Genomic DNA, 27,557 nt, shown 5'->3' on the forward strand with positions numbered 1-27,557 from the left:
GCTTGTACGGCTGTGTGTGATTTGTTGAGATTAACAGAGCCTCCGGGAGCTCACAATGCAGCTTTGTTGCTCCAAACAGCTTAAGACATCAAGTGACCGGAGGTGTAGAAGCTCCACGTTCTCCTTTTTCTGGTCCAATTTCTCTTTCTCCAACATTCTCACCCCACCGAGGCCAACTGCACGCCACCTCCATTCCACACTGGCAGCCATGGCCGACTGCTGATTCCAATGTGAGACGAGGCAAAAGAGGGGTCCTTCATGTCTGGTCTGTGCGGGACGAGAAAGTCGGCCTTTAAGAAGAAGAAGAAGCAGGAGCAGCAGCGACAATGACAGTGACCTATTCTCGCAGGGTGGCAGATGCAGGCCTCGGCACTTTTTTCCACTTGCTCCTGCGCTGGAAGGGCAGCATCTATAAGCTCCTCTACAGGGAGCTCATCATCTTCACTCTGCTATACTACTTCTTCAGCGTTGTTTATAGGTACCACCGAAAAGGCTTCGAATTGGTATCATCATTCATATACATTCATTCTACTTCCAATGATTATAGAACATTTGACAATCTGATGCAATTCGACGACTTATAAGATTGAACATTGGTATCTTTTAAAAGCAACAAAAAAATGTGACTCTTGTATTGAATCAAAATACAATCTAAAAAGTGACTTAAGGAGATGCATAAAACATAATAAAATATTTTCCTTAATATTAATAAACACCTCTGACAGAACAGTAGTACCAAGTCGAATTTGTTCTGGGACCACACTCTTAACTCAAAGGACTTGTATCTCTAATAATTTTACTCAATTATTTCCCCAAACAATATATTTAATTTATGACCTTGGTGAGAATAAGCATCTCGGAAAACGAATGAGTGAGTATTTAAATTTATTCACTGTCAGCTCTGAGTTAACATATATTGAAGTTAAATATTCAGGTTATGTGCCTGTTTTAAATACAAAACAAGTAATTTTCTTTAAATCTTTCAGTGCCATCGATAATGATAGAATCCCGCAAGCTGTGGCTCTGGAGCTGCATGTGGCTCTTTTCATCCTAGTGCCATGAATTCAAATTACTTTGTCACTAGACAGACACCCAAACCATTTGAACTGGATTGGATGTCTGTAACCGCCAATGGTGGCTTATGAGTTTTAGATTGACAGTAAACTTCAACTTTGAGTGGCATGAAACAGTCTGAAGCCTCTTAGGCTAGGTTCATACCGCAGGTCTTAATGCACAAATGCGATTTTTTTGTGTTTTTCCAAGGTGAGGCATTTACTTGACCGTCTGAACGTGACAAGTCGCGTAGAAGTGGACCATTTCAAATCCGATCTGACTCACTTTCGTATCTGGTTAAATCCAACATGGGCCACATTTTGCCAGAATGTCGCGGCAGTCTGAACTGTCAAGTCTCCCAAATCGGAATTCATGCAGCAATTACGTCAGCAAAGCGCGAAAGCGGCACGCAAAACGGCAGCGATAGCTGTTCATTAGCATTAGCGCATGCATAATACTTGAACAAGCTCAATGGACAAAGGTAGTCTGAACCGGCACGCCAAAAAAACAGATATGAGGAAAAATCGGAATTGTGCAGTAAGACCTGCAGTATGAATCTATCTGAATTGTTCATTTATCTACTGAATGGCTGATTGTTGTGAAAGTGGCTTGTTTCCTGCCACCAGTTTTTGCTCAAAATCAAAACAAAACAACAGCTTGAATCTTGAATAACGTGTAAGCCATGCACTCATATCTCAAGACATCACTGTATATCTAACCCTTGAAAGGACAAGTGACTATTTTTACATTTAAAAATAAATGAATAAATAAAACCTAACCCTATAAAGCTTGGCAACCACATGTGTGGACAACAGATTTTGGAGCAGGCATACATGTGTGGCCTATATGACAAAAAATGTGATGTCCACTGATGTGGATGCCAGCTCTCACTTGTAATTAAATATCTTTTTAAACTATTTATCGCAATTTTTATATATATTTTTTTCAATAAACATAGTGCTCAATTCATGAAAGGAATAAGAACACAAGTACACTAGTATTGGCAATTTGGCATTGGCGCCTCCAGAAATTGTTAATAGGGGTGGCCAGACGGAGCCACTTAAAATCTTGGGGTGGCACACCAAAACTAAAAGCCATAATTTCAGGTTTTTATTATGTTGTTGCAGTAAAAAGCCAGAAGGAAACTATCAGAAAGACTTAAGGACACGTCTACTGATATACTTTGGTGTATTGTGCTGTATTTAATGTTACGAATGATTTAATGTGCAGAGTACATAACAGTACAGTCAACAGTTTGAGTTCCACAGCTACTACAATCTGACATTATACTGCGGCGGCGCTGGAAGTCACTCACAGCTTTTTAAGTTTTTCCCATCCAAGAAGAGCCGTTTTGGTCCAAATTTGTCATAATTGCGCATTTTCTCCATATACAATGGGGAGAACAAGTATTTGATACACTGCCAATGGGTTACTTGTTCTCCCATTGGCAGTATATCAAATACTTTTTCTCCCCACTGTATGCTGGATAGTTTACGCACTACTACTAGGCTACTACAAAGGCAGAGTTCTATTACAGTGTGTGTTGGAGTTTTTGTATTGAAAATAAAAGCGCCCGTGTCCTATAATGCAATTCCCTGCAGCTAGACAGCAATGACACATGAACACATTTGAAAAATAAAAGGTCCAATAAACCTAGAGGGTGCTGCAGCACCCTCAACGCCCAACTTTTCGCGCCACTGTTATACTGGCCACCAGTAGGATGGCCAAAAAATTTATAGGTGAGGCCGTGGCAGCGCCATTGCAATTTGGCCCCTTTATAATCTTGATTTTTTTTTTTTTTAATTATATTTTTTAATTTCATAGTAATTAACTCATTGGCTACCATTGCAATAATAGACATCCAATTCATTTAAACTGGGAGGAGTGGCTTTAATTCTTATGTTTCAGTGCTATTGTGCAGGTCTCAACACCCAATCCATTTTGACTAGGAGCGATGGCAGCAATTCCCAGTCAAAATGGATTACAGTGATCCCTTGCTACTTCGCGCTTCAAACTTCGTGCCCTCAGTCCATCTCGGATTTTTTTTTTCAATTAAAAAAATAAATAAATACAGATGAGCTGTCCCTCTCCCTCCTTTGTTGGTCAGGCAATGCACTGGAGTTACTCATTAAAGTTAACAATGATTGACAGACATTTAAGGTTTGATCCTGCCACAGATGCCTGGAATAGGGTTGGGCATCGTTTGAAATTGAACGATTCCGGTTCCAATTCCGATTCTACGTTTCGATTCCGGTTCTGAACGATTCCCGATTCCGATTCTTTTAAGAGACAGGGTAGAAAGAAAAAAAAAATGCTGGGTCCAAAAAAATTGCATAGTTTATATTAAACGACGTTTTTTTTTAAATGAAATGAACTTCTCCCAGGGCTAATTATAACTTGTATATAAATATCAGTCTTTAAATTGAGCAATTTTTTTCTGCTCGGCGGTCAGGGCATCGAAAGAAGGAATTGAAATTTAAAATTTTGAACGATTCCGGGAGCATTGGAGTGTTAGAACCGGTTCCCATTGATGCCCGATGCCCAACCCTAGCCTGGAAGCCAAAGCTTCAAAGCGCCGCATGTGTCAATCATCGTTTAACTTGTTAAACTGTTACTTTGGAAACTCAATGTGTGTAAGTGAGCAGCTTGAGCGGATGAGTGTACTCACTCAACGAAGCATTTAATAAAGGCAAGCATTTTTATACTTTATTCTTGTTTAAATAATACATATCATAATTATTACATTTGAAGTGCTTAAAAACCATTCATTAAAAAAAAAAAAAAATATATATATATATATATATATATATATATATATATATATATATATATATATATATATATATTTTTTTTCAATTATACTTTGGGGGGAAAATTGAAAAAACACGTCATATATGTATCGCTTTCCAATGTTAAATCTCAATACATTGAACACACATAAAAAATTTAAAAAAAACTTGGGGGGCGCTACGTTGCAGTTTTTCACTTATCGCAGTGGGTTCTGGTCCGCATTAACAGTGAAAAACAAGGGACCACTTTAGTTGTCTCTTGCCGAAAATGGCAGTCAATGAGTTAATACGTGCCCCATAAAAGGGTAAACTATTGTTGACTTTTACTTAACTGATGGGATCCTTTCCCCACTAGGTTTGTCTTAAATGTTGAGCAGAAGAGGCTGTTTGAGAAGCTCTCTATGTACTGTGACCGCTATGCAGAGCTCATCCCAGTGTCCTTTGTTCTAGGTAAATCAACCTGATTTTTTTCAAAATGCTTTGAACATATTGAATCGTATTGGGCTGTTGGGAGAGTGTACCCAGCGTTGTAAACTGTGAGTTTATGCAAACAAAAAAAGTAACCCTTTCTCAAGTGTATTCCATTTCCACATTGTATTGCAGGTTTCTATGTGACCTTAGTAGTATCTCGCTGGTGGGGTCAGTTTGAACACATCCCTTGGCCTGACCGCCTGGCATCACTCGTGGGAGGTCACGTCCGCGGAGTGGATGAGGCCGCCAGGTTGACCCGCCGCACTCTGATGCGTTACGCCAATCTTTCTGGCGTTCTCATCTACCGCTCCGTCAGCACAGCTGTCTACAAAAGGTTTCCAACCATGGAGCACCTGGTACAGGCAGGTACGTTGTGGTGTTTGGCCTCTCTGTACACTACACGTGTTGTTTTCAGATGATTTAACGTGGTGCTGAGATTAAGACCAGACTACTTACCACCGGAAAAACACTTTAATGCTTATATAAAAACAGGTTTGTGGACTTTTAATGGAGAATTTAATGGAATTGAATGAGGAACTTGGGCAGTTTTTGTTGTTGCTGTTTTATTATATATACTTTTTGAAATCTTGTTTTAATGCTTTTTGTGTTTCCCTCAGGTTTGATGACATCAGAGGAACTGAAGCATCTGGAAGACTTACCATCACCTCATAACAAGTTCTGGGTTCCTTGCATGTGGTTTGTCAGCCTGGCTTTACGGGCCCGGACAGAGGGTCGCATCAACAACGACGTTGCTCTCACCGCCATTCTCACTGTACGTGTTTTTATCCAGACTGCGAGCACTGACAGTTTAGAAAGCAAACGATATACTGTATATATTTTTTGTGCTTCCCTTTTTAGGAGTTAAACAGTTTACGTGCAAAGTGCATGAAGTTGTATGGTTACGACTGGATTAGCCTGCCACTCGTGTACACTCAGGTTCAGTTTCTGTTTACATCTGCAATGTACCTCACACAGTATTCACTGCCAAAAAAAAAAAAAAAAAAGTTACACATTTAAAAAAAAAAAATTAAACAACCTGATGGTGACATCACTGCTCTCCCTCTCTTAATTGCAGCTGTTGGTGTGTTATCTTTTTTTTTTTTTTTTTTAAACTTAGTGGGAATAAGGTTTTCCTAACCTTTACTTAACCTTCTAAACTATTTACGATTAGTGCAGCACTATACCATTTTTACATGTTATTTATATTTACTTAATTATTTATATTACTTAATAGTTACATATTATTTACCATTATTTACCTCATTTAATGGTAATATTCTGGCAAGTAAAGCTGCTAGTGTTTTACTGTAAAACTTTGTTTTTTAATACAGTGTACTACAGGATTTGCTTCACCAGGTCTGGATGGTATGCATAGGTCTGAATGTGAAAATTATCAACTTTCCTCGACCTGTGATGTGCTTAGGTAGCAACAGTGGCTGTCTACAGCTTCTTCCTGGCTTGTCTGATTGGTCGTCAGTTCTTGGACCCAGCCCAAAGCTACCCAGGTCACGACCTGGACTTCTATCTTCCCGTCTTCACACTGCTGCAATTTTTCTTTTACGTTGGCTGGCTGAAGGTTTGAAACGACAGGTTCCATCAGCACACTTGTGTGACAGATTGCCAGCGTCTGATCTGGTCCTTGTTTCAGGTGGCTGAGCAACTCATCAATCCTTTTGGCGAAGATGACGACGACTTTGAGACAAACTGGCTTGTCGATCGCAATTTACAGGTTTTGATGCTGTTATATGCTTATTTAGGCCAGATTTGGTGTGGTAAACATGTGGGGGGCCGACCTTGGCTGACGTCCTTTATGTTGAACAATATATTTAAGCAAATTTTAGCGAGCCATTATGTGTGTCATATTTGCTTTATTATTTTTTTTAATTAATAATTTCAACAATCTCGCAATTAGCCTTTGTGGCTAAGCCTTCGACTCTCGGGCTCTTGGGAAACACTGCTGCTGTAACATTAAACTAGCTTCAAGTTGCTTCAATTTCTCGCTACGTATCTTCCCTGTAATCTTGTCGTACATGTCAGCGTGTCTTGTTTGGTAAAATCGCCATACATTGAACTCTTTAAAAACAGCGACTGTCTCTTTGCAAATGAGGCAGACACAGTTGTTGCGTATTTTACTGAAGAAATAGTTCAATTTCCACCTATCCTTGAAGCGTCGGCCGTCATAGTCAACTTTCTTTTTTTGTTGTTGATTGTCGCCATTTTAGAAAATTGGGAGTAAAAGGTCACACGGGGTAATGTTGCTTAGAGTAATGTTGCTTTTTAGTGGGTAAATGACCCATGGGGTAATGTTGCTTGGAGTAATGTTGCTTTTTAGTGGATAAATGAGGAGCAGCATTTAGCGTGTAAGCTAGGGTGACCATATTTTGTTTTCCAAAAAAGAGGACACTCAGCCCAGCCTCAAGATACTTGAATTTTACTCGAAGTTTACTCAAAAATGCCTATATCACTTAAATATATTTAAAGTGTGCCCCCTCACTCTGGATGGAAAAATGCATTTTGAAAATAAATAAATAATGACTAATATATACAGTGGGGAGAACAAGTATTTGATACACTGCCAATGGGAAAACCAATAGGCAGTGTATCAAATACTTGTTCTCCCCACTGTATATATGAAATGCAGACCCATGGAAATGTAGTCCAGTCAAAAAAAAACACACACAGTAGGCTATGTGCCAACTAAACATTTTATAAATTACTATAGCGACAATTCTCCTTGACAAATTGTTATTCCCATTCAATTGATATTCTCATTCAATGTTCTAGATTGCACACAAACAATAACCGAAAAAAACTGACAAACTATTCAACCAGCATGTTTCCAAACGTAGCAGTTCAAAACTAAGTTTCCCATAATGCCTAGCGTGGTTTAGCTTACGAATAGTTAGCTGAGGCAAAAATCAAACTTTGCTATAAAAGTTTACAATCATCGGCAGCGCAACGATGCGACACCAAACGGGATTTTACAGTCAAAGCTTCGACAGAAGTGAACAGTTGCCATTATATACGTATTTATCGTAAAAAACTTAACAACTGGGCAGGCGTTGTGGCCAAATCGTCAACCCAGTAGATGGCGGTCATGCCTCATGATAGGGGTAAACTGCCAACAAAAACAAGAACTACTCCTTCCCTCCCTTCTAGTAGGAGCCATGTCAACTGCTGCCACCCAGCAGCCAGAGGAATTCTCTTCAAATAGGTCCCGTACAAAATCATAAAAACTGGACATTTGAATGAATTTATAAAACCCGCCCGGACGACGAGGATACTATGTGAAAGTAGGACTTGTCCGGGCAAAAGAGGACGTTTGGTCACTCTAGTGCAAGCTACCTCATATGCTGGTAGCAGTACTGCTGACCAATTTATTAAGTCTGTGTGCAGGCCAGACGTTATTGATTTTATGACAGAGGCTGGGGGCCGGATGAAATTTGACCACGGGTTGCATATGGCCCCCGGGCCGGACTTTGGACATGTCTGCCCTAACATGTTTTTTTCCCCACACTAATTAAATTATTGAATCTTATCAAAGAGTATTAAAAAATCAATTATCAAGACTCGCACAGATCCGTAACTATTGAAATTGTGCAATTAAAATACTTTTTGTAACAGTTTGCCTTTGCACTGTAGAAACCAATGACGTAAAGACAAGGATTCCGGCAGAGCAGGGCCGGCCCAGCCTATACGCAGACTATGCAGCTGCTTAGGGCCCCTGACTACTAGGGGGCCCCCAATCTGGCAATTGTTTAATTTATATTCTATTTTGTTTACTACAGTTTGCTTTACTTGACTTTTGTGAGTTTTGATACTTGATTACAAGCTAAAAAAAAAAAAGTTCTTCCTTAACTTTTTTTCCTCTTTTAGAAAAAGGTTTGGCGCTATCTACTGTAAGTACTGACAATCTTTTGGGGTGAGAAGTTTGAAGTATGCAGTGCAACAAAATCTGATTAATATACAAAATATGGACGTATGGGTTGGATTGCATGTACACTGTGACGAAATGGTGGGCCAAAAATATGGGCCCCTTTGCATTATTTTGCTTAGGGCCCCCAAATGGCCTGGCCGGCCCTGCGGCAGCGTGCAAATGACTCAATGCAAAACAGCAGTCATGACTGGTTGACTTCATCAGATTATGAAATTGAAAGTGAGTCAGAGAAGGAAATAAGTCACGAAGAACATGAATCCGGGGAGATTCTACCATACAACTTTGAACCGTTCTTCGGCAATTCCTTCCTACATGGCGAAACGTCTACACAACGCTTAGCGCGCTTGCGCAAGCATCCGCATGGATGCGCATATCAGTTAAAAGCAGCGAGTATTCACTATTTTTGTTTTTATTGAGTTTTTATGACCTTTTCGTTGCCTTAAAAATACTTTTTTACATGTATTTCCCTCTCATACTTTTAACCATTGAGTTTTTTTGTAGCGGCTTTAAAGCAGTTGACCACATTAGTCACGTAACGAATTTAAACCGTCTTTAATTGATAAAACTACATTTAAGTATTTTCTTAAGGCATTTTTTCAGCACGTTCTGCCAGTATGCATTCAAACAAAACAAGTTGAGTGTGCACGGTAGTACTTTGGGTGTCAAATTCACCTCATGTAGCACATTTTGGCAGAACACGGAAGGCAGAAATTTATCATAACATGGCGCAAGTGAACGAGCTAGCGAGTGGTTGAGCTAGCGGGAGGGAGAAAAAAAGCACGCTTGGTAACGAAGCAATTTGGAATGTAAGGGGAAAAAAAAACAGGTTCTTAAATTCTCTTAACAGGAGATGACACAATTCAGGAACAAAAAGAAAGTACCGAGTTTATAATTAGTGAGTGGAAAAAAAAGCAAAGCCACCCAGGCAGCCCGGGACAATCTTAATCTGCCTCGACCTTAAAGTTCATACCCTTCATATTTGCCGTCTACACAAACAGTGGTAAAAACAAGGCCGCAGTCTAGTGCCAGTGTTCTGACAAATTTTGCACCCTCATCAGAATTTGCAACCTAAGCTGTTGTAGTGGTAAATAAGCTCTCTTTTACATTCAGTTGGGACTCTCAATGTTATCCAAAGGTAATAAATAAACATGTTTCATGCAGGGGGGACATTTTTCAGCACAACACGGTGTGTGCCGAAAAATAGCTGCCCCGCGTGAAATGTCCCCCCTGACGGGAGCGCTTATTCATAACGTTTTATTGACGTGAAAACATCAAATGTTTTCATGGACGCATTACAGTAATGGATTTACGACTGTAAGATCAGTTTTAAATAATCAAATTTCACAAAATATTAGTACTGTATTTTAGTAACAAATCGTGGACCGGGCCACATAACTATCTTTGAACAGAAATGTCTACAGGTTTTCACGACCATATCCCAATGACAATCACACAAGTATGACATTTATTAGTTCAAGCAGAGTAAAATAATACATATTCACGGTGCAAGAAAGTCGTTTCCGTGTGGGCGCTCCCGTCAGGGGGGACATTTCACGCAGGGCGGCTATTTTTCGGCACAACACCTGTTGTTGCGCTCACCTTCTTGCTGCGCGACCGTGGCGACGAGCTTCGTAGTCTCCGTCTGATGATGTCTGCGATCGTGTTGGCATCATACTGATGTTTCGCCACTGTCTAACGGCTGTCGACACAAACGCACCATGGACCGAGATAAACAAACCGTGCTGCTTTCGAGATTTGCCCTTTTCAAAATGGGCACACAGCAACTACTAAAATGACCGCTTATCTTCTCTGTTACTGCAACCAACCGCCACACATGCCTTCACCATTTTGATTAATCAATGTCAACAATTGTCAGGAAGATCTTTGGGTTCGTTTACTAGGCGGTGATTCCTTAGACAAGCAGAAAAACACGCAGTAATAGAAGGAATGTTCATAGCGGTAATATGTAAACACGATGAGCTGACGGACAATATGGCGGCACCAGTCAGTTGTGACGTCACGTGATTGGGGTCTATAGCCCTGTTCTTTCGGTTCCAATGTCATTCTTAACAACTGTTCATTGGCAACAAATAATATGTCACTTGGTCAAAGCAATCTTCCGAAAAGATTTTGACCAAATCAACAGAATACATACCAGCTGGACCACTCCACATGCTCAATCCACTCAGCTCAGTGTTTGGTTGGAAGGGAAAAAAAAAAAAAAAGTCTTATAGCGGCAGTGTTGGAGCAAATTTCGACACGTTAACAATTGTTCAGTACACAACATGTATAAGTCATTGTTTACTACACAAAACGTATTAACCATTTTTCCAATAAAATCGATTGAATTTCTTGGAATAACAACTAAAACACTGGCCGCCACGACATTGAAACTAAACAGATGAGGAAAAAGCAACTCTTTGATTACATCTCTTCCAATTACTTTCTGGCCAATAGCGAAATTGGATATAACATTTGTTTTTTTTGGGTTCATTTTACAAATAAAAGCACTACGACTGGATTTTGTCAGTGACAAAAATCCCTTTCAGTACTGCGTTTGATTGTCTTTCAGGTATCTTTGTTGTCTGTGGACGAGATGTACGATAGCCTCCCTCTGCTTGAGAAGGACATGTACTGGAATGAGTCGGAACCTCGCCCACCCTACACAACTGCCAGCGCTGATCACTGCAAACCTTCATTCATGGGCTCTGCTCTGGATATCAGGTAAACTTGAATACCCAACAATTTATTCCTTAGGAACTTTTGGTGGAGTAACAGTTCAAATGATATATCTGCTAAGCTGACATTGTTATACTCTATAGTGTTCCAAAAGAAGAGATGGAGTTTCAGTCCAATTTGGAACAGATTAAAGAAAACGAGGAAGCCAACTACTCCACCCCACTTTTGGGTGGTCTGGGCCGCTTTCTGGGTGTCCAGTCCCCCAGCTTCCCTCGCTCTTCTCGGGTCTCTCTGCTACGCCGCCGCCCTGGCGCCCCACTGAGTCGCTTCCCCCTTTACTTACACCCGGAGGCTCAGTCAGTCACCCACCAAGGCCGACAGCCTTCAAACTCAGAGCGAGATCAGGATTATGCCTTCTCCAGCCTTCCCTTGTATGAGAGACCAGGCTTCTACAGTTGCCCCCAAACCCCCATACACTGCGTGCCCCCTGCGGTGGCCCGACCCCGACCCGCCCGCAGGCCTCAGAACGAATGGGATCGCAGCTGCAGCTCCCTCGCTCCTCCGACAGTTGGGTCACAGTTGCTGCCCCCTGACACCCCTAATAACATTCCGCCACCGCCATCATCAGCTTTCCCCTGGCTGAGCGAGGAGGGCGAGGCACCCACCGCCCCAGCGTTCTCCTTCCCCGACCCGCCGCCAGAGCTTTGTCCTATATCAAAACTCAGGCGTGGGCATGGCCTGCTGTCTCGCCGACCCCCGCCTCCGTGCTTAACGTTGGACCCATTGCCGTCAGCCGACAGCCAAGCGGGACCCCCGAGTGCTAGAACGGCAGGAAGCGCAGGAGAAAGGGTGTTCTCGTTCACCCCGCCCTCTCGTCATGGGCCGGCAAATCCAAATAATTCTAATAGTAGCTCCGGCAGCATTAACGTGACAAGCAGCAACGGTGCTGGCACGGCAGGAAGTCTTCACAACTGCGCCAATCTTAGCAACTTCGGTAACTTTGCCGCCAACGTGAAGGCGAGCAATGGCGGGCTTAATACGTTGACCACTTCAGGTTCGATACCTTCGCAGCAAGAAGCCAATCAGCAAAATTCTCCCAATGATTCTGGGATCTCGTTGGCTGAAGGGGACCTGCTGGGCGTGCTGGTAGATGGTGGCGGAAACAAAGCAACTGTGAGTAGGAAGGACTGAAAAAACGCCATTTGTGTTTTACGAGCAAATCCATACACAGAATTATTTTAGGCATTTTAAGTGGCGAAACGTACTGTACAAACAAGTAATTTCCACTACCTGTTTGTTGAGTGCTTACAGAACAATTAACCTAGTTGTGAGGCGCAAAGCACCTTAAAAGATTTCACTGTCAACACATGTACACAACACAGTATGGCCAAGAAATAAACACATGAAGATGTGGATTATTTAAAAATTCCTGCCTTCAGATTGTTGCTTGCATGCCTCTTTGCCTCACCTTAGACCACACTTGGGCTGTGTTTTTCAAAAGACATTTCATTCAAATTAATTTTGTCGATTGATTTTCTTCATACAAGAAAATAGGAATTGTACATTAAGTGTGATGTGACCACTTTGCTGTAAAAATATACTTCATGATAAAAGCCATTAACCTTCTTGCTAGTTTACCCTACGCTACCTCCATTCATTATACTTTTTTTGAGGACATACAGTATACAAGTACTGTAAATAAAATAAGGTCTTGAGCGGGATTCGAACTCACACTTCCTATTCGACAGACGAGCGCGTAGACAATAGGACTATACGTCTGCGTCATCACTTTTAGTCATGATTTTGTGTATAAAGCTTACTAAACCCACATGCATTGTCTGCAAGGGCGTAGGTTTGGTCTTAATATTGGTAGGTACGATATAAGAGCATAATCTGCATGTAAACTTTTTGCTGGGGACGGGACATTAATAAGAACCAAACAGATTTGATGAATGGGGATCATGGCTACATTTCTCACCAATAAGAACCTAATTGATAGGCTAAATGATTAATGCAAAATTAAATCTGTATTGACTTTTAATAACTTTCACACTGCAAATTTATAACATCTTAATCAGATATTTTTTCTTAAATCTAGTCGAATAATTTTCTCCATCTTTTTTTGAGTGTTAAAGGCTAGTTAACAGATTAATGCGTCAGATTCTTTCACTTACTTTAAGTCAGTACTTCTCAAATAATGGGGTGCGCCCGCCAACCCCCCACTCCGAGGGAGGTGCAGACCAATGCCGGGGGTGGCGCAGGTGACCTTGGGAACATACTTTTTTTCCCATACTGGAATAAAGTGTAATCGCACATCCACTTAGTGGGTGGCAGTGGCGTTCTCATTTTCAGAGTGTGCACACTATTTTTGAACAAACAAGAGCACACAACAAAGAGCACTGGAGATATGAAGAGCTAAGACGAGGTAATATAATGAAGCATATGTAGCGTTTGGCTTTGACTTTTAATACAGTGGAAGATGAGGAAACATCAGTGTTTAAAACTGTGTCTAAAAATGTTTGCAGCGGAAAGCAGGAAGACAAATCAATTAAGGCGTCACTTAAAGACATTAGACCCCAATTACATTGACAGGCCGCTTGATTTTTATTCAGCGAAAATGTGCCGAAAATGATGGAGGACCAAGAGTGCAAAAATTAAATAAATAAATACGCAATTAAATAATTAAAAGTGTCATTAAAATGCTTCTATTTCAATATTTATTTAAATTCATATTTCAATTTTTATTTATATTTTTCACTTTTTATTTATTCCATTTTATACTTATTTCAACATTTATTTATTGCACTGTTTATTTCATTCTTGCACTCTCATTTCTCGTGTGGCTGCATGAAATAATTTTATCTGTCATTGGCTCATCAAACTTGGTGGGTGGGCGTTTGAGTTGAACGAGTCTAGATACATGGCTGTGGAGTACAGTACTCCTTCCATGAGCCCTTTCTCGCAACCCCCCCCCCCCCCCCCCAAAAAAAACACTGTTTTGTAAGCCACGTGCTCAGGGTCCGAATTTCCTGCGTCAACGTGTTTTGCCAAGTCTAGCATGTCCATTATTAAATCCCAAGGAAGCTGATGCAGAACCTCATCAATCGTTGCTATGTTGGGAAGGAGCATTACCAGGACTCCAGTGCCATGTAGCTTGACTAGCTCAACTAAAACCCCGCTAAGTTCACGCCCGCGAGTTTGATAAGCAGTTTTTTTTTTACAGTACATACAGGTCCTTCTAAAACAATTAGCTATTGTGATAAAGTTCATTATTTTCTGTAATGTACTGATAAACATTACTTCCATATATTTTAGATTCATTACACACAACTGAAGTAGTTCAAGCCTTTTATTGTTTTAATATTGATGATTTTGCCAAAAGAGTCAAGAAAAAACAAAAATCCCTATCTAAAAAATTAGAGTACCTTTTCATGATATGCTAAAGAAGCTACTAACCTAATCATCTGAATCAAAGAATTAACTCAAAACACCCACAAAAGATTCCTGAGGCTTTTAAAAACTCCCAGCCTGGTTCATTACTCAAAACAGCAATCATGGGCAAGACTGCCGACCTGACTGCTGTCCAGAAGGCCATCATTGACACCGTCAAGCAAGAGGCTAAGACACAGAAAGAAATTTCTGAACGAATAGGCTGTTCCCAGAGTGCTGTATCAAGGCACCTCAGTGGGAAGTCTGTGGGAAGGAAAAAGCGTGGCAGGAAACGCTACACAACCAGAAGAGGTGACCATACCCTGAGAAAGATTGTGGAGAAGGGCCGATTCCAGACCTTGGGGGACCTGCAGACACAGTGGACTGAGTCTGGAGTACAAACATCCAGAGCCACCGTGCACAGGCGTGTGCTGGAAATGGGCTACAGGTGCCGCATTCCCCAGGTCAAGCCACTTTTGAACCTGAAACAGCGGCAGAAGCGCCTGACCTGGGCTACAGAGAAGCAGCACTGGACTGTTGCTCAGTGGTCCAAAGTACTTTTTTCAGATGAAAGCAAATTTTGCATGTCATTCAGAAATCAAGGTGCCAGAATTTGGAGGAAGACTTGGGAGAAGGAAATGCCTGAAGTCCAGTGTCAAGTATCCACAGTCTGTGATGGTCTGGGGTGCCATGTCAGCTGATGGTGTTGGTCTACTGTGTTTTATCAAGGGCAGGGTCAATGCAGCTAGCTATCAGCAGATTTTGGAGCACTTCATGCTTCCATCTGCTGAAAAGCTTTATGGGGATGAAGATTTCATTTTTCAGCACGACCTGGCACCTGTTCCCAATCCAAAAACCACAGGTAAATGGTTTACTGACCATGACATTACTGTGCTCAATTGGCCTGCCAACTCTCCTGACCTGAACCCCACAGAGAATCTGTGGGATATCGTGAACAGGAAGTTGAGAGACACCAGATCCAACGCTGTGGATGAGCTTAAGGCCGCTATCGAAGCATCCTGGGCCTCCATAACACCTCAGCAGTGCCACAGGCTGATTGCCTCCATGCTACGCCACAATGAAGCAGTCATTTCTGCAAAAGAATTCCCGACCAAGTATTGAGTGCATAGCTGATATAATTAATTGAAGGTTGGCTTTTTTTGTATTAAAAAACTTTTTTGTATTGGTCGGATGAATAATGCTAATTTTTTTAGATAGGGATTTTTGGTTTTTCTTGAATTTTTGCCAAAATCATCAATATTAAAACAATAAAAGCCTTAACTACTTCTGCTGTGTGTAATGAATTAAAATATGAGAGTAATGTTTATAAGTACATTACAGAAAATAATAAACTATCACAATATGCAAATTTTTTGAGAAGGACCCTGGATGTATTGGTTCAGTTGGAAAACTTCCAAGGATAAATGTCTGAATTTTATTAGCAAATTTCAATTGGAATATTTGAATACACATTATGTCAATATAAACAAGAAATACAAGCTTGTTAATTATCTCTTAACTATCCAGGAATGCAATAAATAAATAAATAAATAAATAAATAAATATACATTTGTCTTATCACTCAAAATTGTCTAAATAAATGACAAAAAAAAAAAACTTCTTAGTGAGGAAATAAATTAAAATGGAACCTTTCTTCAGGTAAAACACTACTTTTTATGTCCACATGCACACTCAGCAAAAAATGAAAGCTCATTTGGGCTTCTTTAAAAGTTCATATGACACCAAAAAGCATGTTGGTTTCATATTTCACGCAGTGTTTTGTGCTCCTGAATAAAATGGACCGCTTGGATGTGTGTTGAAGCGATCGTTTAATATATTCAATTTTTGAATCCCGCGCCATTAAAATGAGTGACTTCCGACTCCAGTCTCGAATTAAAGAGGGCACTGTCACGTGTACGGTAGGAGTCTTCACTATCCAGCCATACTGTTGCATGAGAAGGACAAAGGATTCAGCTGATTTTGCAGATTAATTAATTTATTTATTTTTCGCATCACGCCAGCCAAACGGCTGCAGAAAAATGTTGCTGCACAAGGGAGAGGCGTGTTAGCCTTTTTGGGATTTCAAAAGGTTCCCATTCACCGGTGGATATTGGCCAAAACAAGCCAACTGTGGGACAATTGGACTTACAAGGAAGTGAGTAGACATCGTGTTTTATATTATGTCGAATACTGGGATCATTTTAATACATAGGTGGCTTGCATTTTGCGGCTGACATGTTCCTTGTCCACTCGACTGACGGCTTGTCGCACATCCCCCCGCCGGGAGAGCACTATACTCAGCTTATTGCCCTCTTCATGTGCCCGGTGTTCTGTCAAATTTTCCACCCGATCAGAAATTGCAACTTTGAGTTAAAAATAGCCGCGAGTACAGCGATTACAAAGTAAAAACTACAAACTTTCTTTAAATAAAGGACTACTTACGTTTCATCATGGATGGGCATGTACAAAGTAGAGATGGCCGATACCAGTGATTTTGGATTCGATCCGATACCAAGTAATACCAAGGCCAAATATTGCGATCCCGATCCGATATCGATACCTGAAGTTCATATTCTATATGTATATGTATATATATATAAACAACCCTGCAGTGTTCCCAGCCATTCTGATGATATCTAATGTACAACTGCATCAAGCACTCAAAAACAATATATTAAGTCTCTTTGTGTCAAATATGCTTTGCAATGGAAAACTGCTGTTTTTAATAACGAGCAAAGCAGTTTCCCTCAAACTCACAAACCAATCCATCAACAACAAAGTCTGATTAGTCAGTCTCTCTTTAACCATGACCCTTAAAGAGCATACGACACCAGAAAAAAAGTCTTAAATGGCATTATTATGTGAATTAGAATCATATTTTGAGACGATTCGACCATATACAACAATTTAGCAAAGCGCAGATGACGAGAAATTAGTCTTTTAATCTGCCGGTTAGCCACGCCTACAATTATAGGGCTTTAGCGTCCCCAACAGGTGGATGACGTCAGCGGTAGACTAGGCTCATCGGTTTTACTATTCAGCCCATTGAGGGGGAATTGTTCAGAACGAGGAAAACGAGACGAAGAGAGCTGCAAAATGTCATTGTTTCAGTCTCTCTACTCCCAATATTTTTACAGGATATTCTTTTTATGCAAGTATTTTCCCCAATAGCTATATAAATGGCTTGAGAAGGACCAGTCAGCCCGTCGAGGGGGAACTATTCACAATGAGGAAAACGCGACGAAGAGAGCGGCAAAATGTCATTGTTTCTGTCTCTTTACTTCAATATTTTTACAGGATATTCTTTTTACCCAAGTACTTTCCCCAATTGCTAAATAAATGGCATGGTCATGACAAATAACTTGTGCTAAATGGAATATAAAATAATAAAAATCCATTTATTCAAGACGACATGGCAAAATTACTCCATAATGGTCAAAACAGTCGACTTTACCTTTACTGTCACACCTGCCGAACGATATTTTATGACACCTAAATCGGACATATGTCATTTCCCTTCCCCGGCTTCGGAGAATGTAAACAGACCAGAAGGAGTGACAGCTAGCCGACATGCTAACCCGAACCGAGGGATGTTTCAAAGTCTTCGAAGTGGAAAATCACACATAACTAGCCTGGATTATTTGACATGACGACCCGGTTGTCGAGTTTCTTTGCGGATCGGCAAACCGCCCGGCAGAGAGCAATTTACAGTTCGTTCCCTGGAGGAGGGTGGCTGGAATTGTTGTGTAGCTAACGTGCTAACAGCTAACTGCTAATGAGCGTGAGGATAGCTTTTCACATGCCTATCAATGATCAAACGTAAGTAGTCCTTTATTTAAAGGAATTTTATAGTGTTTACTTTGTAATCACTGTATTCGTATTTGACATAATACAAAACAAGATGTTTACTCACTTCCTTGTAAGTCCAATGGTCCCACAGTAAATATCCACGGTGAATGGGAACCTTTTGAAACTCCAAAAAGGCGCATACGCCTCTCCCGCATACAGAATGATTTTTCTGCAGCCGTTTGGCTGCCGTGATGCAAAAAATAAAAGTATTAATCCGCAAAATCAGCTGAATCCTTCGTCCTCATACACAACAGTACACTGTAGCGTGAAGAGGACGTCTTCTACCGTACACGTCACAGCGCCCTCCTCCTCAATGCGAGACCGAAGCCGGAAGTCACTCATTTTCCTGGCGCGGGATTCAAAAAACTAAATAAATATAGCGATCGCTTCCACACACATCCAAGCGGTCCATATCATTCAGGAGCATAAAATACCGCGTGTATTATGAAATAAACATGCTTTTTCGTGTCACAAGCACTTTAAATTCATATGCACAGAACATTTCCCTGCTACACGTTGTATTTGATCAAATTTTAATCTACCTCAATTAAATATTTTTGATCTAATTAAAGACCGAATTAACAGTAGCATGTTACCGCCCTCAAATGGTAGATCACTAAAAACAAATCCAATAATCAATAGTCACTTGCCGTTTTTGAATTTTATTTTACTAACACAATTTTCAAACAGATTTTGAAATAAAATAATAATAAAAATAAATTTAAAAAACATCTTGAAATAATTGAAACAGACCTTTAACAAAATAAAAATAAGTAGCAACAAAACATGAGAAATCAAGCATTTAATTGTAACAAAAAAATATGGAAAAACATTTCATGAAAAAATAAAAATATTAAACATAAATTCACAAGAAATAATAATAAATGAATAAGAAATAATAATAAGGTTAAGTAAGGAATTAGGCGTGAGAGGGGCGGAGGAAAAGCATGCTGTTCGACACAGGATAGGGACGTGGATAGGGACGTGAATGGGGGCGGGAGCACACACCGGTGCACTGCTTATTTGTGTGCACTGCTTACGTGCGTGTAGAATGCGAAAGGGAAAAGTAGTACAAAAAGTGCGCACAAAAATATACCCAAAAATTGACAAAGAAAATATATTAATTCCAGATATCGATACTTTTGCTTGGGGATCGATACCTAAAATTTAACGCGCTGGATCGAAATATCGATATTTTGTTATCGATCCGCCCATCCCTAGTACAAAGCTCTCCTCATAAACATTCTGTCATGTTGGCTGCACAACAACTGCAGCCGCTCTCCGATGACTCTCGCTCTTTACAACTTTGCCTTGTAGTAAAGCATTATTTTGCCATATTCGTGTTGACCATCAGGCAACTACACCCTCCTCCGACATCGGCCGGTTCGTCTGGCGGTCATTGTCCAGCTGCTTCCACACAAACAAGCCCTCTGCCCTCAGCAGGGGAACGACGAGCTCTAACTTGCTCGCCAGCGGGCCGGTTGCCGATCGGTGAAGACAATCGACAACCCAGCCGTCTTGTGAAATGATCCTGGCTTATTATGTGCGATTTTTCCGCTTTGAAACATCACTCGATTCGGGTTAGCATGTCAGCTAGCTGTCACGCCTCTTGGTTTGTTTACATTCTCCGAAGCCCGGAAAGGGAAATGACAAAAGTCCGACTTAGGTGGTACAAAATATCGTTCGGGAGGTGCGACAGTAAAGGTGAAGTCAACAGTTTTGACCATTATGGAGTCGTTTTGCCATGTCGTACTGAATAAATTCATATTCCATTTAGCATAACATTTATCATGACCATACCATTTATTTAGCTATTGGGGAAAAATACTTCGTTAAAAAGAATATCCTGTAAAGATATTGTACTAGAGAGACAGAAACAATGACATTTTGCGGCTCTGTTCGTCGCATTTTCCTCGTTCTGAATAATTCCCCCTCAATGGGCTGAATACTAAAACAGATGAGACCATTCTCCCGCTGACGTCATCCACCTGTTGGGGACGCTAGAGCCCTATAATGGTAGGCGTGGCTAACCGGCAGATTAAAAGGCTAATTTCTTGTCATCTGCGCTTTGCCAAATTGTTGTACCGTGTTGGCCTTAATATAAGATGGCCCTGATTATAAGATGACCCCCTCTTTTTCAAGACTCAAGTTTGAAAAAAAAAAGACTTTGAACACCAAATTATTTTTTATACAGAAAATAATTACAGTACATCTGAAAAAAAAATGATTATAACAATGTATTTGAGAGAAAAAGCATGTTATTTTGCCTCCTTCAAATCTTAATATCTGAACCTTTAAATATGTAAACTAAAGTGCAATCACATCCGTTAATGAATGGCTTCTGGTTTTTGAAATGTAAATGAACCAATCTATTGTGATAAAACTACAAAATTGCAATAACTGTCTGCAATAACCATCAAAGTGAGGTCTAACTAACTGTAGTCTTGAAACAAATCTGAAGGAAAAACATTGCAATAAAAGAATGCAAACTGGTTAAACTTGAGAGTAGCTGAGATCTGTCATGACAGAAAATTACTCAAGTTCAGCATTCGCTTCAATGATATCTGGCGCCATCTAGCGTCGTGAATGGGTATAATGTCTAGACCGCTAATATAAGACGACTCCCACTTTTTCTATCTTATTTCAATTCAAAAAACACCGTCTAATATTCAGGCCAATACGGTATATAGTCGAATCGTCTCAAAATATGATTCTAATTCACATAATCAGGCATGAAAATGGGTCCGGGGTTAAAAAGGTGAGAAGGGTGTGGAGGAAATATGTTCCGGTAGACTGTACAACTAGGGCTGTCCCAAACGACTAATTTTCTCCCGGTTAGTCAGCCGACTATTTTTGCCCTTTTTTTTTCTCTCTCTCTCACTCATTTAGCAATGAAATTTTTGATGATGCCTATTAATTCACAAAAACATTTTGGAACACTTAAATTCTTTATTAAAGTACCAATAAACGCGTAAATAACAACAATAAATCACGAATAAACAATGGTCAAATGCTGATAGAATTAACTAGTGCAAAAAAAATGGAACGTAAACAGAATCAGAACACTGACTACGCCTTTCCAACATGATTCAAAACAATTGTTACAAAAATATCTAGCATTCATATTATTGTATACTACAATATATTAGTATAATAGTATTATAATAACAGCTTTACACTCCGCAAAAACAAAAAACAAAAAAAAATCTTTTTATCATTGCATGTGGTGTCATTAATCTTTTTTTCATTTGCAAATGCTGTTAACCAGCGATTTTTCACATTTGAAGTGTCACCTTTTTACCGCAAGTTTGCGTATTGAACGTTTTATAGCAGGCTAAAGGAGGATGTCTTTTTCCCCCATTAGCCTCATGTAGCAATGCTAATGTTTACAGTGTTTAAGATACAGGTTTCCTTATTTTGTATGACTCAATTTTTTCTACGGCGTAATGATAACCAATAAACTTTTGTGAAAGGAACTTGAGTCTCATATGCCATCAAAGCGCATGTGTACTTGCACGCACAAATGTATGCACCCGACGATAAAACGCTACCATGAAAATTACCTTCTTCATTTTTATTTACCGTGCGATAAATGGACTCATTGCATATCACGACAGGCTTAGCAACTTCAATTAAACATGTCGTTAATAGTTAGATGGACTTACAAACTGGGTGACGGCGCTTTAGGTGTTCATTCACAGCAGACGTGCAGCCAAGCTTCGCATTGAGGTGACAGGAAAACAGTGAACCCTCCTTTGTTTCGTTGAAATAAGTCAATGTTTTGGCCACTCTGATGCACTTTTTTGGCTTTGTGCTGCTTTCCCCGCTTGCATACCAAGCGTCCGACATTATAAAAAAAATCTCCTGCCCCCCCCCCCCCTTCAAATATTTCTCCTCGGATTTACACAATTCACGTAGGTCACCCTTTTTGACTTCAAAATGGCGAATTTCGCCGAAAGGTGAGCGATTTTCATGCCTGCATAATAATGCTATTTAACACTTTTTTTCTCCTGTCGTACGCACTTTAAGATCACATAAATACAATAATCAAAACTGGGGAGAACCTTGATTCACTACATTTCTTACAGTTTAATTAGCGTTAACAGTAGAAAACACAGGAAGATATTTCTCTCAAAGCAGCTTCCTCCGAGTTCGAGAAATTTTGCAGATTAATCTTATGCTAACTCTAATGCAGGTCGGATATTCAGTAGCAAAATTAGTAGTGTGTTCTCCACCTTCACAACACGTCTCTTTACATTACTTACAGTGGCTGCTGCTGGCGGATAAAAAAAATTTTTGTCTTTGAAGGGGGCAGAAAAGGTGGCATGCTGCATTTCTGCCGGGCTGCGTGTGCGTAGGGGGGAGGGGTCATGTCATCAGCCAATCAGACGTGCGTTTCAGGGAAAAAAATGGACTGGCACATTCAGCAAGTGAAAAGTGGTCAATATAATTTCTACATAATGAGAGTACTGTAATTCACTTAATAATGCTGTATGGATAGAATTGACTCTACCATATGTAGGCATGTGCCGTTATGAGATTTTGACGGTACGATAATCGTGACCAAAAATACCGCGGTTTCACGGTATTGCAATTATAGCTCCAAAATGTGTTGAGATGTATGGGTTAAAAAAACAACTTTTATCCATTGAACAGGATTTTATATTTCAGAACATAGTTTTGGAACATGAATATATTGTAAAATAAATAAATTATCAATAAAAAAACTAATATTTTAAATAAAATAAAACTAAATATAACTTATAGACCGGGGGGAACTATTCCACAAAGGGCCGCAGTGGGTGCGGGTTTTTGTTCATACCCATCATGAGGACAGCCTTTCACCAATCCGGTTTCTTACAAGTGCAATCAGTAGATTTCAGTCAGGTGCTTCTTGTTTCCACTGATACCTCATTGGCTAAACTGTCTCTGCTGAATAGGTTTGAACAAAGACCAGGACCCACTGCGGCCCTCAAGGACCGGTTTGCCCACCCCTGTTATAGACTATACCCAGACCCAGAGCTGAAGTTGCTCAAAATTAGAGCAAGAACAAGATAGAGATAGATAGATAGATAGATAGATAGATAGATAGATAGAGAGAGAAATTATATATATATATATATATATATATATATATATATTTTTTTTTTTTTTTTAATTCTGAATAAATTTTTTTAAAAAATTATACTGCATGACTTTGAGGGTGTAAAAGCTCAAGTAAAGTTTCGCCATTTTCAGCCACTGTTTCAACTCTAGCCTACACGATGTCATGCCTTTGTGTTAAAAAGAACATGAAGAATTCCTAAGTTAATAAGTTAGTTGAAAATGTATGAGTTAGTTAAAATGTAAATATTGTTGTGGAAAGGTTTCATCTAAACAAAAACAAAAAAAACATTGGGAGTGAGACCTCTCCTTGATCCAGCGAACGTGGATTTGTCCTTAGGGCAAGATCATCTTTGACGCAGTCCCTTTTTCCCTGCAGTATTCAACTGCATCAAGCTTGTTTTCTCACTCTGCGGCTGTAACACTCGACGAAGTTGCTCTCCCAGCTAAGCCTAGGCTAACATTCGTCTTTGTAAGCTTTTAATTAGTTTGTATATTGAATTTGAAAGGAAAATGCGTGTTTTGTTTTTGCCGAACTTTTTCATGGTGCTAATCTGTTGAAGCTACTCACACATGGAAAAATACAATTGTACAACGTTCTAAATGTATTCATTTTGTATATTCCACTTACCACGATTTGATAGCTCAATAAAATGAAGAAAAGTACGCCTTATGTTTGGAGCATTTGTTTTAGGGTTCGCTGGCTGTAAAGCCGATAGCATCACTTTCACACACAGCAACAAGCGGGAGGGGGTAAAGGCTGCCACGCCAAGCCACTTCTGGCTGCATTTTTGACACATGAAAAATAGCGAGTACCGTGCTACGGTCTGAGGGAAAATTTTAGTGGTTTTGAAACCGCAACGTTTTCACACCACGGTAAACCGTGAAACCGGTAACTGGCACATGCCTAACCATATGGGAAGACAATCTAAATTACCTATTTTACTGAAGTCATTATATAATGCAAAAAAGGTTGCTTAAAAGTTGGTGGGGACAATCCGAGCATCCTGAAAAGTTGGTAGTGTTATGTCCCTACCATCCCTATGCAAACGACAAGCGGACGCCGGGAGCATGCACGTCCTGAAAGTGAGTTTCAACGTGACATAATGATGTCTCAAGTAGTAATAGTGCAAAATCTGTGTGAAGTAGATGAATGTGATTCATTTCAGGTTATTGATGACATTGATATGATGTCACCGAAGTAAGGGCACAATGGGGGAGGCGGGTATTTGTCTCTACCTCAAAACACACATAAATTAGGACGTATTCACAACAGGAAAGGCCAGTTTTCTTCCTTTTGTCTTTTTTGCCATGCCATGCGCAGCCCATCCCTCCTCCCGCCGCCCAGCAAAGGAGCCACCGTCCCCCCCCCGGGACCCAGGGTGGTCCCCCGGGCCACCCGCGCGCCCATCTACCGGCCTTCAGGGATGGCAGGAGGGGACGCATCACCAACCCCACGCCTACACCCACCCCCGCCCGCCCACCCGGGCCACGAGCCACAGCCCCCCAACCGGCACGGCACACCACGTGACCCCCAGCGGCCCACCAAGCCCCAGGCAAGGCAGGGTCCCCCGCCGGTGCAGGCGACACCCTGCTGATACACCGGCGCCCAGCCAGCGACCCACGACGGAGCGCAGGGCAGATGCCCAGCCAGAGAAGAGAGGGGAAGGCGGAGGCAGGAGAACGCCCAGGAACTGCCACGGGGCGATGCAAGATCGGAGACCCGACCCCCCAACCCACTCCCGCGGCCGGCAGCCGAGGCAGAGGGGAGGCCACACCCCGGGAGCCACGCCATATAGAAAAAGTGTGGGACCCACCTACCACCCTATTACTGTGGCTGCCAGGTTCCCGACTGGCAGCCATCACCCAGCACCGTGATGGGGGTGTGAGGGGAGGGTAGTGCTCGCAATTTTTATGATATGGAAGCGAAGCAACAACCGACATGCCGAAGCATACAAAATACTTCAGTTAATATTTTAATTTCCACATAAGTACAATAAATATGGAGTTAAAATCAACTTTCGCCACAAACCAAAAGCCCTCTGTGCCCTTCCAGACTGTTAACCATGAATCTATGTATTAACTCATATGGCAGTTAAGAGACAAGGAATAATGCAATGTTATTTCCGACCGCTAACACCGTCTTATTATTCGACGACAGCCTCAGTCAGTGATGACTGATGAGGAATTACGGCTTTAAACATAAAATGGCAAAAAGAAAAACCAATAATATGTAATTCAAGGTTTATTGAGATATGAAATTTGCAACATTTGAATAAACATGGTCAAACATAAAACCTACGAATAGAAAACTTGAAGAAAAAGTGTACCACACCGTATCACAGCAGTGTTTTTCCATTTGGTGGCGAGTGCCAAACAGCAGAGCTGGTACGTTTGAAGTAGCGTGGTTTGTTTTTATTAAACAGATTCTCCAGTTTTGGCGGCTCGATTATTCCAAAGAAAGCCTCCAAGTCAGGAGGGTTGAAGTACTGCTTCATTATGATCTGTTGTAGATTGTGACCTAGTAGGAAGAAAATCAGATACTCTATGATTCAATGTTATTGATCAACGAGAAGAACTCCTATGGACTCATTTGTTCGTGCAATATTATGTGAAAAAATTTATTGAATTCATACCCTCAGCCCAAGATGGAATTGGCTTTCTTGGCGCGGACTCATCATCAGTAGAATCATCACTGTTTTGGTCCATTCCATAATCATCTGGATTCTTGGAGCAACTCAAAGTTTTGTTGTTACCCTTTGGTGTTATTGTGTATGACTGTGGTGATTTCTTTGTAAAAGTGCACAGAAAATATGTCACAAATTAAATGAAATGGAAATTAAGTGCGGCATGTGCCTACAAAAGAGTCGTTCAATTACCTCAACAGCCACAGTGACATTGAGGCCACCAACTTTTGCTGCCGGTGTGCTCATTACAGAGCGCTTAAAAAAATGAAATAAAAATAAAACATGACCATCACTGCTGTTTAACAAACAACATGAACAGTATGACTATCTTTAAAATAAAAAAATACATTACCTCAATATCCATAGTCACATTTAGAGCAGTAGCAGTCTAAAAGTGGAAGGGTTTGGGTGTGAAATATTTTAGATATTTTAAAAAATCCTTCAAAAAATACACAACCATGAATTGATAATTTAGGAATAATTATGATGGAAAGACTTGTCCCACACCAAAAAGACAAAATGTTATGCCGAGCATTACACTAAACAACCATCAGCATGTGTACAGTATATCCTTAAAATGCTGTAAAATGTTTTTTATTTACCTTTGCATTAGCAGCTTCTTTAGCAGCAGCAGCAGCAGCAGCCATTCTGTCTTTGTCAGCTTTTTCCTCTGCAGCCAACCTCTTCTGCTCCTCCTCCTAGTTGAACAACACAAAAACATCATGAAAACTACGTAATATGCAATCTTATTGTTGCTTACGTTTCATTGTATAAGGCACTTTTTTTGTCTGGGGGGGGATCACAAACTTGGGGTGAGGGGTCAAATATACAATACACGAAAGCGTATTATACTCAAGAAATGACAAATAAGTATGAGGTAGTGTGTCCTTAACATGAAACTTTGTCACCGCTAACTTAATTCATTAGAATGAAATAAAAATAATTATTATTATCAATGAAAAATTATTATAATTGTGGCCTGGTTTCACTATACAGTTCACTACATCAGTAGGCACATTAGTGCACAGGTCTTCTCGCGTTTTTGTGTCACAAAGAGTAAGATAGGCGATAGGCACAATCTTGAAAGATGAGGAAGGTAAGATATTTTATTTTTCTATTTTTCTTTGCACAATGTTTTATTATTTACTTAATTACAGGTATCAACGGTTATGTGAAGTATATGGTGTTGGAATGTGCCGATTACCGGTTTCAAGGTATACCGTGGTATGAAAACGTCAATATTTCAAAACCGCAAAAAATTTCCGTCATACCGTCCCTATATTTTTATGTCCCCAAAATGCATGGAGAAATCCCTCGGTTGCAGCTGCAAGGCTCAACCCTCCCCCACCGGATGTTGCTCAGTGTCAGTGAGCCTGCTGTGCAACACGATGGCTGGTGGAGGTGAAACTCCTGAACCCCCCCCATCGAAGAAAACAAAATCGCTGGTATGAGAATACTTCGGCTAGAGAAAAGGTACAGACGGCCACAGCTTAGAGGAGGAGGTACAACCAACATGTAAAACATGTTTACGGAGGGTGGCTGCCGAGTAGGCAATACCTC

The 27,557-nt window shown here is 40.6% G+C and overlaps 2 protein-coding genes across 4 annotated transcripts in view; one reads left to right on the plus strand and one right to left on the minus strand.

Moving 5' to 3' along the window:
• Positions 1-149: 149 nt before the first annotated feature.
• On the plus strand, positions 150-13,572 carry best1 (bestrophin 1). Its single transcript, XM_057836640.1, has 9 exons — positions 150-478; positions 4,198-4,292; positions 4,446-4,679; positions 4,931-5,085; positions 5,172-5,249; positions 5,737-5,889; positions 5,962-6,042; positions 10,823-10,974; positions 11,073-13,572. The coding sequence occupies exons 1-9, from the start codon at positions 327-329 to the stop codon at positions 12,118-12,120; spliced, it is 2,148 nt and encodes a 715-aa protein (XP_057692623.1). The 5' UTR covers positions 150-326; the 3' UTR covers positions 12,121-13,572.
• Positions 13,573-25,385: 11,813 nt separating this feature from the next.
• incenp (inner centromere protein) overlaps positions 25,386-27,557 on the minus strand; it is a 34,237-nt gene continuing 32,065 nt past the window's right edge. The window contains exons 16-20 of one of the 3 annotated variants that reach the window (XM_057837040.1): positions 26,600-26,695; positions 26,350-26,385; positions 26,190-26,252; positions 25,947-26,100; positions 25,386-25,831 (exon numbers count right to left, since the gene is read on the minus strand). In XM_057837040.1, the coding sequence (XP_057693023.1) occupies positions 25,650-25,831; positions 25,947-26,100; positions 26,190-26,252; positions 26,350-26,385; positions 26,600-26,695 (531 nt within the window). In that variant the 3' untranslated portion in view covers positions 25,386-25,649. The remainder of the gene's footprint in view (positions 25,832-25,946; positions 26,101-26,189; positions 26,253-26,349; positions 26,386-26,599; positions 26,696-27,557) is intronic. The other 2 variants (XM_057837039.1, XM_057837038.1) reach the window with 2 other exon arrangements.

This window comes from Corythoichthys intestinalis, chromosome 5, assembly GCF_030265065.1.
Source record: "Corythoichthys intestinalis isolate RoL2023-P3 chromosome 5, ASM3026506v1, whole genome shotgun sequence".
NCBI lineage: Eukaryota > Metazoa > Chordata > Actinopteri > Syngnathiformes > Syngnathidae > Corythoichthys > Corythoichthys intestinalis.